Source organism: Toxoplasma gondii, chromosome XI, assembly GCF_000006565.2.
Source record: "Toxoplasma gondii ME49 chromosome XI, whole genome shotgun sequence".
NCBI classification, from domain to species: domain Eukaryota; phylum Apicomplexa; class Conoidasida; order Eucoccidiorida; family Sarcocystidae; genus Toxoplasma; species Toxoplasma gondii.
The window spans coordinates 977027-992792 of NC_031479.1; the positions used below are offsets into that span (position 1 = coordinate 977027).

At 49.6% G+C, this 15766-nt stretch overlaps 2 protein-coding genes across 2 annotated transcripts in view; one reads left to right on the forward strand and one right to left on the reverse strand.

The window, feature by feature from the left end:
• The window catches only part of TGME49_309980 (dynein heavy chain family protein), a gene marked incomplete at both ends in the record, with an annotated part of 44053 nt that extends 32904 nt beyond the window's left edge, over window positions 1-11149 (reverse strand). The window contains 18 exons of the mRNA XM_018782600.1: window positions 417-552; window positions 1329-1533; window positions 1834-2035; window positions 2374-2587; window positions 3025-3146; window positions 3649-3831; window positions 4142-4398; window positions 4748-5012; window positions 5184-5358; window positions 5604-5767; window positions 6455-6605; window positions 7290-7475; window positions 7968-8053; window positions 8435-8761; window positions 9270-9596; window positions 9906-10028; window positions 10426-10554; window positions 11057-11149. Coding sequence (XP_018635593.1) covers window positions 417-552; window positions 1329-1533; window positions 1834-2035; window positions 2374-2587; window positions 3025-3146; window positions 3649-3831; window positions 4142-4398; window positions 4748-5012; window positions 5184-5358; window positions 5604-5767; window positions 6455-6605; window positions 7290-7475; window positions 7968-8053; window positions 8435-8761; window positions 9270-9596; window positions 9906-10028; window positions 10426-10554; window positions 11057-11149 — 3345 coding nt within the window. The remainder of the gene's footprint in view (window positions 1-416; window positions 553-1328; window positions 1534-1833; window positions 2036-2373; window positions 2588-3024; window positions 3147-3648; window positions 3832-4141; window positions 4399-4747; window positions 5013-5183; window positions 5359-5603; window positions 5768-6454; window positions 6606-7289; window positions 7476-7967; window positions 8054-8434; window positions 8762-9269; window positions 9597-9905; window positions 10029-10425; window positions 10555-11056) is intronic.
• A 2285-nt stretch (window positions 11150-13434) lies between these two features.
• TGME49_309990 (hypothetical protein) lies at window positions 13435-15766 on the forward strand. Its single transcript, XM_018782601.1, has 3 exons — window positions 13435-14020; window positions 14360-15408; window positions 15726-15766. Exons 1-2 carry the CDS (start codon window positions 13718-13720, stop codon window positions 14627-14629), a joined length of 573 nt encoding a protein of 190 aa, XP_018635592.1. The 5' UTR covers window positions 13435-13717; the 3' UTR covers window positions 14630-15408; window positions 15726-15766.

Here is a 15766-nt window from a genome sequence, read left to right on the forward strand (position 1 = left end):
AACGCCCTGTGTACCAGGAGAGTTCTCATCCCTTTTCTAAGACCCTTGCGTGTACCTACGAGCTTGCCCAGTCCTTTTCGAAGATGAAACGTAAGTTTCCTTCCTCCACTGCATGTGTCCGATCCGAAAAACCACCGCGTTTTTTCGATCTCATATGTCGGAACGTCGGTAGACCTGCTATGTATGCAACCTCCAAACGGACCCGGTGAGTGACATCAGGCGCTGATGACTTTTTGAGTCTCGAAGCGCATGAACCATCTAGAGCAAAATTCGTCTCTGTGGTTAGGAACACAGATGCGGAGGCTTGTGCTCTCACAACGCTGATTCTGTAGCGGCATTGCCGTAGAGCAAACGCAGCGATGTCTCGTGGATACATTTTGGCAGGTCTGAGCTTTTTAAGTGCTTTCAGCATTTACCTGAAACACCTTCTGGATGGCTTGGTGGGTGGCGACAGTCGTGTCGATTAGCGCAGGGATTCTGGAAATTTCTGAGTAGAACGTGAAAGGTGGAACTTGCAACTCTTCTTCTTGCCCCAGTTGAGAAGGCACACACCTTGAAGAAGAAACACGAGGAAAAAGAGAAAACATGTCTGTCTCCATCTCTCCAGAAACGGCTGCATAAAATGTCCCTGCGTACTCGAGCTGAGGAAATATCGCGCGAAAGACTACGGCTGAGGAAGAAGCTGCTGGCCGTAAAAATCAGCGCATCATCTCAGGCTTGTTAGGTGATTTTTATGTGCATGTGATAATGCAAATATATATATATATATATATATATTTGTACAGGTGGGGTTCCATAGATGGATGGAGATATCAGGGGGAGTCCCAGAAGCATGTGGAGATAAATGGATATACTCGAGGGGAAAGTGTTCACGCGATGAGTGTGTATGTGTGTGTGCGTGCGCCATTCGAAAGGCAGCTGTCCATCGCCTAAGTAGGCCGTCAAACAAGAAACAGTATGGTGCACCGTTCGTAAAAAGACGAAAGAGAGGACTCTCTTCAGGTGCTTCCCTTTCAGGGAACCCATCAAGGCGAAGCATGTCCCTGCCCACCTGCAAGCTTTTTTACAGAGTGATGCGTGCAGGTGATTTTCCTCCTTGCTTCTTCGCTAGCTCACACAGTCAAATATGATTTCGAAATCTCCCTTCACAAGGTGTTCCAATCTGTTTTACGAACTCTGCACGTGAATCAGCAAACTTCGCAGATAGAAGGCGTCTGCACTATATGTATATATATATATATATACTGTCGAAAGGTCCGAAGAGCAGGTATAGATGTACAATGTCCGTTGGAAAACCTGCACAGAGATCATATGGGTACTCGTCTCACTTGCAGGTGCCGTTCATCCAGCGAACAAAGCGAGTGGCGGAGTAGAGAATATTCTGCATCAGCCGCGAAATGATTTTGAAAATGGCCTGGGTCGAACCGTGAACGACGACCTCTGCTTGGTTGAAATCCGCGCTGACGGTGATGAGGGGCGGCAAGCGACTTCCGGTGTGATTGAGAGAAAAGAGAGCACGCAGGGAACTCGTGCCTGAGAGGGGTAACAGAGAAATGAGCTCCTTGCAGATGGGGGGGGGTGGGGCAGGGGGAACGCGAGCACCAAGGAGGGTGGTATGTTTTTCAACTCGGAAATAATGGAGAAAAAGGTTGCTGGGAATTTTTCTGCACGTTGTTTGCACCGGACGGTTTCCACGGTCAGCCAGGGTGGATGCTGCCCAGGATAGATTTAGCTCCCTGACCGACAAACGCGAGCTGCCTCCTTCTCTGTTGAACACTATCAACAGAAACCGCAGGGTAAAACAGAAGGAAAGTGCAGACTCGCGTGTCTCACCTCGAATGAGCATCGTGGAAATGGCATTGAAGATTCGTCTTTCCCAGTAGTTGTAGTACTCAGCCATCGACTCGCTTGTCCCTGTCATCGTTCCTTCGATTATTTCTTCAATTTTGATAATGTAGGAAGTAATCGATTCGTACTTTGTTTGGAGCTCGTCGACGACCGCCACGCGGTGTTTTTCGAAATACTCGTAAAATTCCTGAATCGACAAGCAGTGGCACCTGGCGTGTACCACACATCGGGGTGCGGTTCCACTTTTCAGCCGTGTATTTGTATTAAAACCTTCGTCCATCGCCTTCCTTTCGACTTCACGAAGGGTCCCCGGTGCGGAGAATCGAACTCAAACCACCAGGAAACTAAAGGTTAGTAAGACTGCTTTCATACTCACAGCCCAATGGATTTCTTTTTCGGCGGCTCAAGCGGGGGACAGCGTTCCTTTGACTGGAACAGCCGTGTCGATCTACGAGCATGTGGTGAGTGACTCGCAGGACGCAGACACTTTGAGCCATCTGCTTTGTGTGGGCTAACAAACTTCACCTGAATATTGAACGGCTGTTCGGGGTTCCACTCGAGATTCCTGACCAGCTGCGCATCCTCAATCGCCTGCACAACCTCGTCGATGATCTCGACATTCTTTTCCACCTGGTCCCGGAGTGTTCGAAACGCTGTTATGGCTTTATTGCAGTTGCTGATGAACTCCTCCGAACCTAGAGAGGTCCAGTTCAGCGAGTTCAAACCCGGTTGGAGCCACCTGAGTGAAGGGCGAGACGCGGGTGCATCGTGCAGGTGCAGACTTACGCGTAAATCGAAGGGTGTCTCTTTGCTTCGAATTCCTGGTATTGTGCGAGGAAAGGGGGTTCGTGGTCGAAGGCGTTCCTCACAGAAAAGGACGACAAATGTGTCTTGATAGGCGCCGCACGAACGTATAGTCGGCGCAGGTTCACAGGTTCTCAGAAATACAGGGTAGACCATGGCGTCACTGTGTGTGTAATTTGTTGTTGTGTGCAGCTGTTCTTGGTTCAGGCGAGAAGCTGAGATGTCGACTGATCAAGGGGGAATTTCTCTCAAGGGAAACAGATAACTCGCCGGGACTACCGGCCAGCTGTGAACCGCGCACAGAGTGTCCGGCTGTTCTGAGGACGCCTCCCTCCCATTTCCCTGTAGAGATGGCTGTGGGCTGCCTCTCACTTCTCCAATTTTTCTAGATGGTTGTTCAGCAGCCTTTCCTGGACGGGAGGCATGCCGTCGCGAGCAGACGCAAGGTGATGGAGCATCTGATCGAGCAACCCGCAGTTTTCAATGTATTTTTCCTGACAGCCAAGCACAAAGCGTGTGGAGCCCCCATCGAGCTGACAAACGTTCCTAATGGAGTGAGGCGTCTCCTCGAGAAAAAATGTGGCTGAGAAATGTGTCCAACGGCACCCAACAGTTTTAGCTGGCATAAGCAGGCTTGTGGTGTCGCGGTGTAGAGCAACCAAAAAGACCGTGATTGCTTGATCATCGGCGCCCCGTCGATTCTGTAAGTCGGGCGTGTTCCTAAAAGTCGCTTTAGGAACTTCATTGTGCTCGAAAACGTGTGACCCGCGAGAGCAATTCAGAGTGTTCGTGTCTGTAATAAGCAGTGTGCTGTCAGTTCGAAGACTGAAGAATGGTCACGTGCGTCTCGTGGGAGGAGGGGAGAATAAAAAACGCAGGAGGTCGCGGCGGGGAAAAGTGACAGAAAGAACGTAACCGGAGACATCTGGTGCCTGTAGGGATGAATGAGGCTGTGGTTTTTCTAGATTTCTGTGTTCCATCGGGTAAAGGAAGTACCTTTTGCAGAGCGACATTGAGAATTGTGTGAGGAATGTCATTCCCGCCCATCTGGTTGAGGAAGCGGGCCTCTTGCATGACAACCCACATCTCAGGAGCGAAGTTGACCTCGTACTTGCCACTTGCACTTCTCCTCAAGATGTTCATTTTCAAGCAATTCGCCACGGTGTTGCTCGTCCGAACCTGGTGGACGCAGTGACGCCGACTGAGACCAACTCTCGTTCACTGTTGCAGATGCACGGCAAACTAACAAGACTCGTATTGACAAAAGACTACTCTTCTATCGTGTGCCTGCTCCAAAAACACATGTAGATTCCCCTTTACATAGATGAGTAATGCAACTATTCATCTGTGCAAATATCTTTTTGCGTGAATATACAACGTCTGGATAAAGCATGTATGCATATACTTGAGTCGCACTTGCTCCGACAGGCATAGTTGCTTTGTATAGAGGCTCGAGAAACTCGTTACCTGGCGCAGAGGCTGCACGGACCTGCCACTTTTTGAAGACGGCTTCTTGGTACGCAACAAGCTGACGAGCAAGATTAAGGTAGTTTGTGAAAACCACCTCGGCGTCGTTGCCTTGGAAGAAAGCAGGCATGCACTTGAACTGAAGCACAGACTCTTTCAACCGTTGCAAGGACATCCGCGCCCATGCAATAGAACCCGCTACTCTCGGATATCCTTTCGCGAGTGGAGGGTTCTCTTTTCCGGCTTCAAATTCCTCACGCACAGAGTCCACCTCATTTCCTGTGTGCAGAGGCTCACAGAAAGGAAAATCCAGACATCGCCGCTCTGCTGGTATCATCTCCCAATCCGAATCCTTACCACCTTAACAGAGAAGAACTCACGCGTGCGCCTATCCACATATGTAGATATCCACACATGCATATGTATGGATACGTAATTAGACAGGTAACCCTACCGTTAGTAAATATCTATATATAAAGACTTCAATCTAGAAAGCGCTTTGTGCTTGTAAGCGTATAATCCACATACAAAAGGACCGACAGAAAGAATCGTTGAGCTGGAAACAGATGCAGCTTGTCTGTGTATCTCGGAACCCTGAAGCGTGCAAACATTCATGCTCGACGCGTACCAAACTGCTGCAAAATATCGACGAACTTCTCGCGGAGTTTTGCATTTATGAGTGGGCGACTTTCGATCGTGCTGAAACTTTTCAGCATCGTGAAGGCCCCCACAGCCGAGCGAAGATTCTTGAATCTGGTGTCAAGAAAACGCAGAGATTTCGTCTCCACGACAGTGATCTGCTGTCTGAAATTTGCCAGCAGCTTCTCCCAGGCAGCTGCGCTGCTCTCGTCGAAGCCGTTGTCCCCGAGGACGTCGAAACTTCTAGCCAAGGCCTAAGAGGTCATGAGGAACGAGCGCAACACACGGTGTTTTTTATGAATTTTTCTCCAGTGTGGAGCTACCGACGTTGATCCTCCGCACACGCACTTACCTCTCTGTTCATTATGTAGGAACAAAAAACCTTTATTGGATCAGCAGAGAGTCTTCTTGCCAGGTGCGCCTACCTGGACGTCCTGATTCAGGCGATCGATACCTTTGTGGTACCGCGTAACAGTTTTCAGTTCCGGGCCAAGAAAGCGCTGGAACTGGTTAATCACTTCTACCACCTCTCGCAGATATGTGCAGACCTTTGACATATATTCTGTTCGACTGAACAGTTTCCGGCGATCAAACTCCCATCTGAGAACACGGGGAGATGCTGCCGAGCCGCACAGCGCATGTGTCTGGTGTAGGCCCAGTGTAGGAGTGTGCTTCACACGTGTGCTGGCTCGAATTGGGGACCACGAAACAGACAACTGTGTTCCCTACCCATGGTACTCGGAGAAGAGTGCTTAACTGGTATTCGGATGCTAGAAGGGACTCTGTGTTCCTTGGAAAAGCAGCTGCATCGACTGCCGCGGGATCCTTCGCGGTGGGCCGCATACCTCCTATCACACTCGGACTCCTCGATTTTTTTCCGCACGTCCATATACAGTTCTTGCCACTTGTCCAAGCAGATCTTCGCCTCTCTGACTAGTGGCCCCGCTGCCGACACGTCACCAAGCAAGATAGTGTTAGGCTTGACGGCATCGGCAACTCGATCTGCAATCTGTGAGACACATGCAAGAAAACCCTCAGACTAAAGCCACCGTTTGTTGCACATTTTTGCCGTTGCCGCGGTGGTCATCTTCAGAAGAGTGGCAACGCCTGGACGACTCTCGCAAAGCGGCTGTTGCGCGACAGTTCAAGCTCCCAATTTTCGAAAGGGTACAGTGTTGTCTAGAAGCCAAAGTCTACAGACTTGTGTGTAGATGCAAGTTTGCCATGATACTACCGTCGACAAGACATCTGGATAACACGGAGACGACGGCTGCTTGCATTCCAAGTGTCTCCAAAGAGTGTGCCTTTGCTCATGGTGGCCAAGAAGCGTGATGGCGTCCACGTTTCCGAGTGCCATCGACGCAGTGACGGAGAAACCTCAAAGTTGCTAGAAAATCTTCCGAAACAGGACGAGCAAACTCCCTCAGAGTGGCCACATCATCGCCTCAAGGGTGCTCTGTATGCCTAGGCTGCGCATCATCTTTTTCAAGTGGTCCATGAGATCGGAAGAGGCCACAACGGAGCTCAGCACGTGTGTGGTGAACGAAGATGTTTCCGCGGCTGCTGGCAGGCGCCTATTTGTGTGCTTGTGAGCAAAATTATGTAAGTTTGATTCAGGTTCTTGACGTGGAGGAAGCCAATGGTGAAACAGGGCTGTCCAGGAGAGTTCCCACACTCCATGATCCCTGGCGCTTACCTGCTCTGCAATTCGAATCATGAGCGGCTGCATCTTCTCATCCGTGTTATAGTGACGTGAGGTGATCCAAACCATGCGTATGGCACTCAACAAGGGGGCAATTGTCTCGGCGACGATTTTGAGAGAGCCTGTGGCTAGGCTTTTGAAATGTCTGAGGTAGCGCAGATGGCAGATTTGTCATAAGTCAGCGTGTTATTTTTCATTCTTTCGTTGTGTACGGAGGCTACACAGGAGTGCAACCAACTCCGCGTCGATGACAGACTACCCCAGCCAGCATCGTGTACCCGCTTTACAAATGAATGCATGAATTTAATTTTGAGAACAATGCAGGCGGTCTGAAACGTGGAACAAAAATTCACGTGTATGTAGAGGAGAAACGGATAGGTTGCCGGCGTATCGTGAACAGCGAATAAGCGGCAAGTTGTAGATAGGCGGACAGATAGATATCGTATATAGGCATTATATATATGTTTCGGCTTCTATAATTTTGATTAGGTCGACTGCAGACTGCAGCTTTTGAACATGCGCTAGGACCCTCGCCGTCGTTTACACGACTGAAGGTCGAAGAGAAAATGTTCCACGCAGGGAGGCCAGTGCGAAGGGGTCAAGCCCCGGATTTACATAGCAGCATGCTGCCAGTGAGTGAGTCGATGCTGGTACACGAGTCGATCTCCTGGCTTTTGGCTGAGTGTCGAAAGTGTGTTCTGTGGTGATTCCATGACTTCTTGCGTACACGATCAGGGTTTTCACTGAATCTATGACTGGCAGCAACTCTGTGTCGAAACGGAGCATCACGCGGCACGCAGTCTGGTATCCTTCTGTGTTCGACGCCTACCTTTCCAGCGTCGACAAAAACCGGACTGTATCTTTTGCCTCCACATACAGTTTCTGGAGCTCTTCGAAGCGACTGTAGAAGTCCTCCAAGCTTCTGGAATCAGGACTCGCATTTCTCAACCATTTAAGAACTCGCTGTGTCCTGAGGACTGTGAGCTGCTCGTAAAGCGTGGAAACGGCCGAGTTCCTGGAAAGCATTACTCCGCCTCAACGACAACACATTTTTCGCAGATGCATCATGCTGTAACGTGTTCCCTCTCCTGGTGTGTCTCGTGAACGAACTGGGTTTGGAATACGTACGTTATGTTTTGACCATTTGTGGTCTCGACAGTCGCGTGTGGAGCGTACGTTATCTTTGATACACTGGCGATTTACAATCGATTCACGGGTAAGCACGATGCCTCTTTGTATCCACCCCACGTTCACATTTACGGCAAAGCGCTGCACGCTAAAAAAACGAATAGGGTGACAACCTCGGTGTTCCGGTGTTCGTGGACCCTCGCCAACAGTGCTGCTGCATGCGCCGCGCACTTGGCTTCTCCAGGGTTTCCGTAAGATTTTGGGGAACTAGTGAATTTAGTTTTGCGAAACAGAGACAGCTGTTGAAAGAAGTGAGTTGAAAGTCATTCGGTTTTCAACAGAGTCGATACGATAACTCTTCGTGTCCGTAATGAATTACCTTTCGCGCCAAAAGTCTAACTCTGCTTGCGGATATTTGTCAATCGGTCGCCTCTGAGTCTCCGCCTCGACGACACTTCTGATTGTCTGACGCACCAAACCCCAGATACTCGTTGCGTCTGCTTACTATCAATTCTACGGCCTTGTGGGCAAAGTGAAGCCCCAATGTTAGAACCGGTTGTAGACATCGTCCAGAATGCCTTGCAAGAAGAAACGATTGCAGGCCGACTTCTCTTGACTCCGAAGCTAAATGTAGAATGGTTGGCGATGTATTCTACAAGCGATGCCTCTGTAACTCAACTCTAGTCACTACGTAGACTCTTTGTCCTGCCTGGTGCCAGGAAGTCCATCGTCCGCGTTCGTGCCCACTTTACGCAAGGTCGATAACTGTCACAGCAAGTACACTAACAACAGAAAGTGTAGCGGTCATTTCGGTATTTTCTCGCTTCGTTAGCAAAGATGAACTACCTGAGTCCAGTCTTCGATGGTTGCCTCGACAGCAGTTATGAGATGGGCGTCTCTAGAGTCAGCCATGCCCTCGAGGTCTTCGGAAGGCACACGAAGCGGAACCGCTTCGCACACCTCATTAATCGCCAGTCTGATTCTTGCTGTGAGTTCCTCGGCGGCAGCTGCAAGCTCATGTCGGCAGGTGTCCGACAAGTCAATAGCGCATGTGGTGTCAACGGAGCGTCGCGGAGCGTTCGTCAAACTCTTCTCCCCAGACAACTGCGGAGTCATCACAGGCTGGCACGGAACAGGCCCCCGTGCCTTTGGTGCGATGCCTCCTTCATCGATCTGTGAAGCGAAAGCGAGAAGCATCATTGGATGAAACACTTCAAGATCTCGTAGGAGGTGCCGCGCTTCTGAGAGGTTACAATTCAAAACTGTCGTCTCACGATGCCTTCGTTGCCTTCCCTGGGAGGGATCCCTGCAATTGCAATTTTCTCATTATGATCCTGTATCGGAATCCAGGACATACTTGCTCTACGGTGGCTCGTGTGCTGAGCCGCTAAAACGATAGGCACGCGACAGCTTCATCGGCCACCGAAAAGTAGTACCGTGTGGCAGTAAATGCTTCCTTAGTTAGTTTTATGTCGAGTAAAGTACAGTGATAGATCTTTCGCTTAATCCAGGACCCTGATGGTAACTCGAGGCGTGATAGTCACCACCGAATTTACCTTCTGCGGCGTTTTTGCGTACGATTAGGAGTATGCCAACAGTCAGGTGCCTCACGTGATGTCAAACTAAAGGAAGCGATTTGTAGCAAGATACGCTTGGTAGAATCTCGTCGAAAGAATGTTACCTCTTCTTCATATGCAATGCGGTCATCAGTTGCTAGATCTTTGCAGTCGCTCAGGTCTTCCTCATCTACGGAGCCGTGAGAGTTTCGCCGTTTGCCAGCCTGGACGAGTGGCAGCTTGTCGGCAGCCTCCGAAAAACACTTGTCAGCGCGTGAAGAGGAATCGAAACTGTTTTTCGCCAATAAAGGCTCGTCCTCCTGAAAGTCTCCGGGAGCGGGATCGCTTAGCAGGGGCAGATACAGATCCTCCATCAAAGAGCGCAGATCATAGATGAAACGCTCGTCGGCCGTGCCAGTCGCGATGCATCGATTCATTTCCTGGGTGATCGCCTACAAAGAGAACATTTTTTCATGCGGGGTAGAAGCCGTAAAGACGAGGGCGTTTCGCTGATGCCACCGTCTCTGTTCTGTTCAGGCCTTCGTCTTTCCAAAAGGCGATTCCTAAACCCTTTTGCATTTGCACGTTAACAAAGTTGCACCAGGTGCATTATTAAGTACGTTTCCACTTACACATCCTGCAACTGTAGCCGTGAGTTCAAAAAGCATCCCCCCCCCCCCCCCACACCCCGACTTGCCCATCTCAAAGGGGGCGAATCAGCGAATAGCTCTTCTGGCCATACAGGAGTTCCAGGATCCTACCTTTCCAGTCACGTCGATCGTGCCAGTCTGCGTCTTGACTGCGTAGGCAACAAGCCGCACGGTATCACCGCGAGGCAAGAAGTTGACTGCGACGGCGAGTTCTTCACTCGGATGGCAGTCATCCTGAGATCCACCCGCCAAACACCGGAGCATCACTACGCAGAAGTATGGTGAAAATTGTGCAGTCTGTCAACTTATCTGAATCGTAAAGCATTTTTGCCCTTGGTGAGCATCCTCGAGAGAAGGTTGAACCAAATCAGTAGACGCCACAGGCGTCAAAAAAGGAGCTGAGTCATGGGTATAATTGTATGGTTGCGTACATCGGTCGAGATAAACAGAGATGCTCGAGAAAACGGTAACTGTGCGGGCATAGTTATCTGAATAAACAGAGTGTATTTTTGAAAAAATGACAAAAACAACGGTTTGTACCTTACTTGACTCCTCAGTTAAAGTTAAGGAGTCCGTTGTTGGCAGCTTGTACCAAATGATCTGGCCCATGTGTATGGAACTTCTTACGTACATGGGCGGGGGAACAATTCTTGCCGTGCTGTCCGCTCTCGGTGTTCTGTCTGAGATAGAAAAGCAGCGACTCCCCTTGGCAGCTGCTGTTCAGAAAAGTCACCACCTGCTTGTCAGCAGCCTGCTCATTCTGTTTCAGTAAACAAAGAAAGGGCGGAAGCGAATCAGAAACGTCCATGCGTTTTGCCTGCAACCTGAGAAAGCCTCAGGGTTGCTCATAGGCTTCTCGGCATCGTGGCTCGTACAAAGTCATGGATCTTCGTTTATCTACATGCCAGCAACACCAGTTACCGCCAGACGAGGAGAGCGACAGCACACTACGCATCCCTAGCCGGTGTCAATCAGCTCTTTTAGGACACAGAGACTGCAAGGACATATTTTGTTGCTGGCAAAAATTGAAAGTATACGATAGAATGGGCGCAGCATTAGAAGGGTGCCACGCCTCCGTATAAATGAATGAGGTTGATGGCTCTTCATGAGCGACCCAGCGATGGTCGTCTGGCTCTAAACGCTGCTGCTGCATATTCGAACACTTTTTCGTGTCCGCACCGTTCTCTCGTATCTCATTTTATCGTTCAATCATACCTCCGAAATACGAGATGGGACCTCAGAAGCAGAAGTATAACCCTTACTCGGCAAAGGAGGGTGTCCCATTGGGACGGGTGAGCTCCCAGTAGGTCGAGAACTTTTTTCTTCAGCCATGACTTCCTAACATCGAAGGCCATGTTGGCAAGCGAGATGGAGTCAAGCAAACATTAACGCAGCTGCTCGATCAGTTGTCTGTCGTGGAACTACCAAATGTGCGTGAGCCTCACACCAAAGAAGTACGTGTGTTTTCAAAGCGTTTCACGAGTCCCGAAGCTGCGCGGACGCTTTGTCAGTTGCTCAATTATACTCTTGAAATATCAGCGCTCGTGATAGCACGGAGGCGCACTGAAATCGAGCATTATTCCCTAGTGCGTTGACAAGGCTGTGGCCATCTTGTGCCAGAAAGAGTGTTACTTTCTTTTACGAAAAAGTCACGCGAAACGTGTAGTAGAGTGACTCATGGAGAATGCATGCAAGAATATGCATGTGCTGTATTCGTTAAAGCTTTTCCATGAGCTCAACAAATCGTAAGCTGGGACTCCGAAGACTGTCGACCAGATTCAGGTAGGGGCAGGTCCGCCTTTCTGTTGAAGCAGACTGACTTCAAAGAGAGCTCCGTTGTTGTCGACTTTTCTTTCGTCTAGCTTAGAATGCTGTGTGATTTTCCTCGCCCCTTCTCCCTACAATTCGATTCCAGCTGCTGTGGCAGCCGTGCCGTGGCCCCCTTCGGGGGCCGCCGCATCCTAAAAGTGCGTCAGGCACGCACTTATATTCAGCCAGATGCAACGTGCTCGGCTGCAGCTGTTGTTTTAAAGAGCCAGAAACTGAACAATTTTTCAGCGAAAATTACTTCGTTTGACGCCCCTTAAAGTGTGAGAACCGCGTTGCGGAGCCGTTCCCCAATACGTGCATGTAACGTTCATCGACATAAAGCAAATGGTCGTGCTCAGAAAATGAAGCCCCTATGGTGCTTCTGGTTGCATAAAGGCTACGGATTAACGTTCAGAGACGGTCATCACCTTCTAGTCATGCGGATTGTTGATCTTCAACCAGCGTTCCGAACGCTCGACGGAGTAGCATAGACCATGCATCTGGCACAGGAAATAGTTGTGCGACGCGGCACCGTTTGGTCAGTTCCTTCCGTCGTCATGCTTAACTCTGTAAGTTACTGACCTCTTTCTACTCGGCTACCAAAGAGGAAAAATTCGGCTGGCACTTTGTGTAGTTCTGAGCCCAATACAGGTGATTGCACATCTCGGTACATATTATTTACTGCTCCAGCCATGATAAACTAAGTTATCGGCCTTATTCTACTCGGCTACCACATAAGAAATTTCGACAGATATGTGCAGTTCTGAGCTCAAAGGAATTCAAAATCGATGGGGGCTGCTGCGTAGAAAGAGCTTGAACCGGGGACGCGTGTGTCCTCCAGCGGGTAGACTGGTAACAGGATCCTGCCGAAAAGAAGATTCGACTCATCGATCTGCTCTTTCAGTTGATCACAGCAGATAAACGTAGCACCTGCAAACAGACGGTCCCTTCACAGTACCTGACTCGTCATTTTTCTAGTGCTGCAGCCCGTCCGCTCTCTCGGGGATACGGCGGAAATCGCTAGGCGGTGTGCTACGTGCCAGAGACTGACCTACACTCGAATCAACGTGCCTGCAAAGAGTCTCGCTCTGCTCGTACCTCATCGATGGCATCAGCACGCAGTGCGTTCATGTGAGCCTCAGGCTTGCCTCGTCGTGCATGAATCCAAAGCCCCGGATGCCTTTAGGTTATCCACGGTGCTCAGCCAGCACAGTTGCCACCACTTCCCCTGTATTGAGCGGCCGAAGTTTACCGGGCACCGGCCAGAACCCGTTGTTTAGGGGAGCGCACGCTCCTGTTCCCCCGTTGTCAAACGTGTGTGTTGAAGCGAACGGTTCTTGCATGCTGACATATAATATTACCACACAAAAGCAAGTGTGTTGAGAAAAACATCAACCTTCGTTCGCCTCTATTGATCATGTACACTGCGGTCCGTTGTCATTCGTGCAAGTACGCCAGGGAGAACAGCCACGGACGGTGACAGTATATAAACCCACTGTCAACTGTGGCCACCAAAGAACTGCCTAGTGCTAAATTTTGGAACTGGGTCTCGCTAGCCTCAAAGGCAGTTAAAAGCAGTAGTGTAGGGCGTCACGTACCCTTCTTGGGGAACAGCCGGTTTCCTCAGTTTTGACGGGCGAGGGGGTAGCAACCAGAACCCGCTTTTTGCGGGGTGGGGGTGTCGCGCACACTACCGTGCCTCCACTACCACTCGACTGACCATGTCTCGCGGCAAGCGATTGATCCGGTGCATACTGGTAAGTCACTCACGCCTCCGCTGCATCTGTTATCAACTGGCGGTTGCGTCTCTTGTACGGCTAGTAAAGGACCGAATGGCTTTTACATTATTGTGTTTCACTACCCTTTCAACTTTTCATCTCCATCGCCGGGAGCAACATTTCTGTTTAGTAACTTTGATGTCGACCGACGAATTCCTCTGAACCTGACCGACGGAAATCCCACACTCGGCGTCCCTCCTGTCGATTGCGGCGAGTGCATTTTCCCGCTAAGGGTAGTCGATCCATTATCGATCGTGAAACAGGAGCACCCAGTGGGACTGAAACATCTTGCTGAATCATTAGAGCAGTAAGATCCATTTTCTTCAACGAATCAAGATGGGGAACATGTGTGCAATTTGCTTTAACCCAGGGAAAGCGGCTAGCTGCAGCTGTTTCAATTTGGCGGTTGCAGTTTTATTGTTTGCCGTATATTATGGCCTAGTTGGTGGAATGGACTTATATCAGGCCACTAAATCACATCCTGTCCTAGTTACGCAAAAGTACAATGCCATATTCACGTTATCAGTTGCAACAGCGCTGCTCGTCTCCGTCGTCCTCGGAGTCCTGAAGCTGGGAATCGTTTCGTATATTTTCACGATGATGGTTTTCGTGCTACAGCTTTCTGACGCAATTTTCAAGGTAAGATTCTATCAAGTCAAGCGGGAATCAGAGTTTGGTTTATTTCTCAGAGTCCCTGGACGGGCAGTATAGGAATTCAGGGCGGACCTGATTCTAGTATGGGAAGTTCATGTGAGCCCGATTTTGCGGGCACGGTAGTATTCATCGACACCGAAGCAGTACAGATAGAGGCACACCGCTGAAGTCATTATAACCTCGCACAAGGGAAAAAATTCGTTATATTCAGAGAGGAGATCCCGTTGCCTTCAGTGGGAGTCGCATAAGCGATCACGTGTTCTAATTACGAAGAGATCCAGGACCGTTGCTGCAGTGGCCACTTGCTTCGGTGTGTGTGTACAGCTCGTGACATTCATATTGAACTGGGTCGACTGGGGGATTGCTCTACATGACGGCACCATGTCTTTCCAGTCAGCGATGGTTACGTCCTCCATCAGTCAGGTTCTAACAATCATCCTTACCTTCTCCATGGCAAACATCCTGTATAGTGCGGCCATGGTGTACAAGGTGGGCGGAAATGGATGTGAGTATCGGAACTACAAGCAGATTGAGTCTTCAAAAAATGCTAGCAGTACCAAGAAAGAGGACAATGAAGCTGCCACGGAGGTTTAAGCTGCAAGAGAATCCATTTAGGACTTCGAAAATAGCTATTCAAGATCGCTGGATAGGTGGCAAGGGGTCTAAAGCTTGGAACTTGCCCGGCAATAAATCTGCTAGTCCTGTGCGGCATATTTTCTGGTGGATCAAGCGAGTTTCTACGCCAAGGGAGACACCTGGAACCGGAAAGATAGTCCAGAGAGCCTTTCGCACAATTCGGATTCCTTTTTTTCTGCCTTCTCGTTAGGCACCCTACTTTGGCGCAGACGGTCAATGGGACTCAAAGTGTTTAGTCCAGGATCATCGTGAAATCCATTTTCAGTAGCCTGTGTGCATGTGGATTGGTCCCAGCTAGCTGCCAAGCTTGTAAATGTAGGCTGAGTATGAGCTTGTGACTATAGGTCTTTAATTGAGGTTTGCTCGCCGACAGCGCCCGTTTCGAAACCTGGATGTCGTGAGACTCCTCGTTTGAATCAATGCAGTAAAACGCTTTGAAACTCAGTGTTGTATATGCGCTCCAAGGGTGTTCATACGCAAAATGTCTTTCTGGACGCCACTTTCATTGACTGCAACAATTATCACCTTGTTCCCTTTCCAGCTTTAAGGACTTCTGAAAATGTTCCGGTGTTGGCACGCGAAGTGGCGACGCGAGTAGGACATTTGGTAGGAAAGGATCGAACCACTGCTGATGGACGTGCCAAAAAGCGCATGAGTTGCTTGGCGTCAGAGATAGACAGTGCTTAGGTGACCGCATATGAAGCATGTCGAAGGCGTCGAACATTCGCCATAACTGGGTACGTGTTTTCTTCACCTCATGAGGATGTTTTCCTCAGTGAGTGTCTGCCGGTGCAGACTTATAACGGAAAGATGACGTTTTTACGGCAAACGTCTGATGAAGGTGTGCGGATTGTTTTCCGGACTGCATAACGAGGGAGAAGAAAAACGTATCGCTTCCGTCCCGTAGGAGAAATTCACTGAAAATGAACGGGAGTACCACCTTTAGAACTGTCCCACTTTGACGTGTAGAGGGATGTCTTCACACTTGGGGTAAGAACACCTGCAATCATATAGAGTCCTTGATGATGTGGTGCCATTTATGCCATGTTACCAGAGTTGAGCGGCACCCACTGAACAGTCCCCTTTCAGAAGCAC

Coding starts and splice junctions, on each gene's coding strand:
- TGME49_309990 (XM_018782601.1), top strand. CDS start 13,718: ATGGGGAACATGTGTGCAATTTGCTTTAACCCAGGGAAAGCGGCTAGC. Junction 14,021..14,359: donor TTTCTGACGCAATTTTCAAG/GTAAGATTCTAT, acceptor GTGTGTGTACAG/CTCGTGACATTCATATTGAA.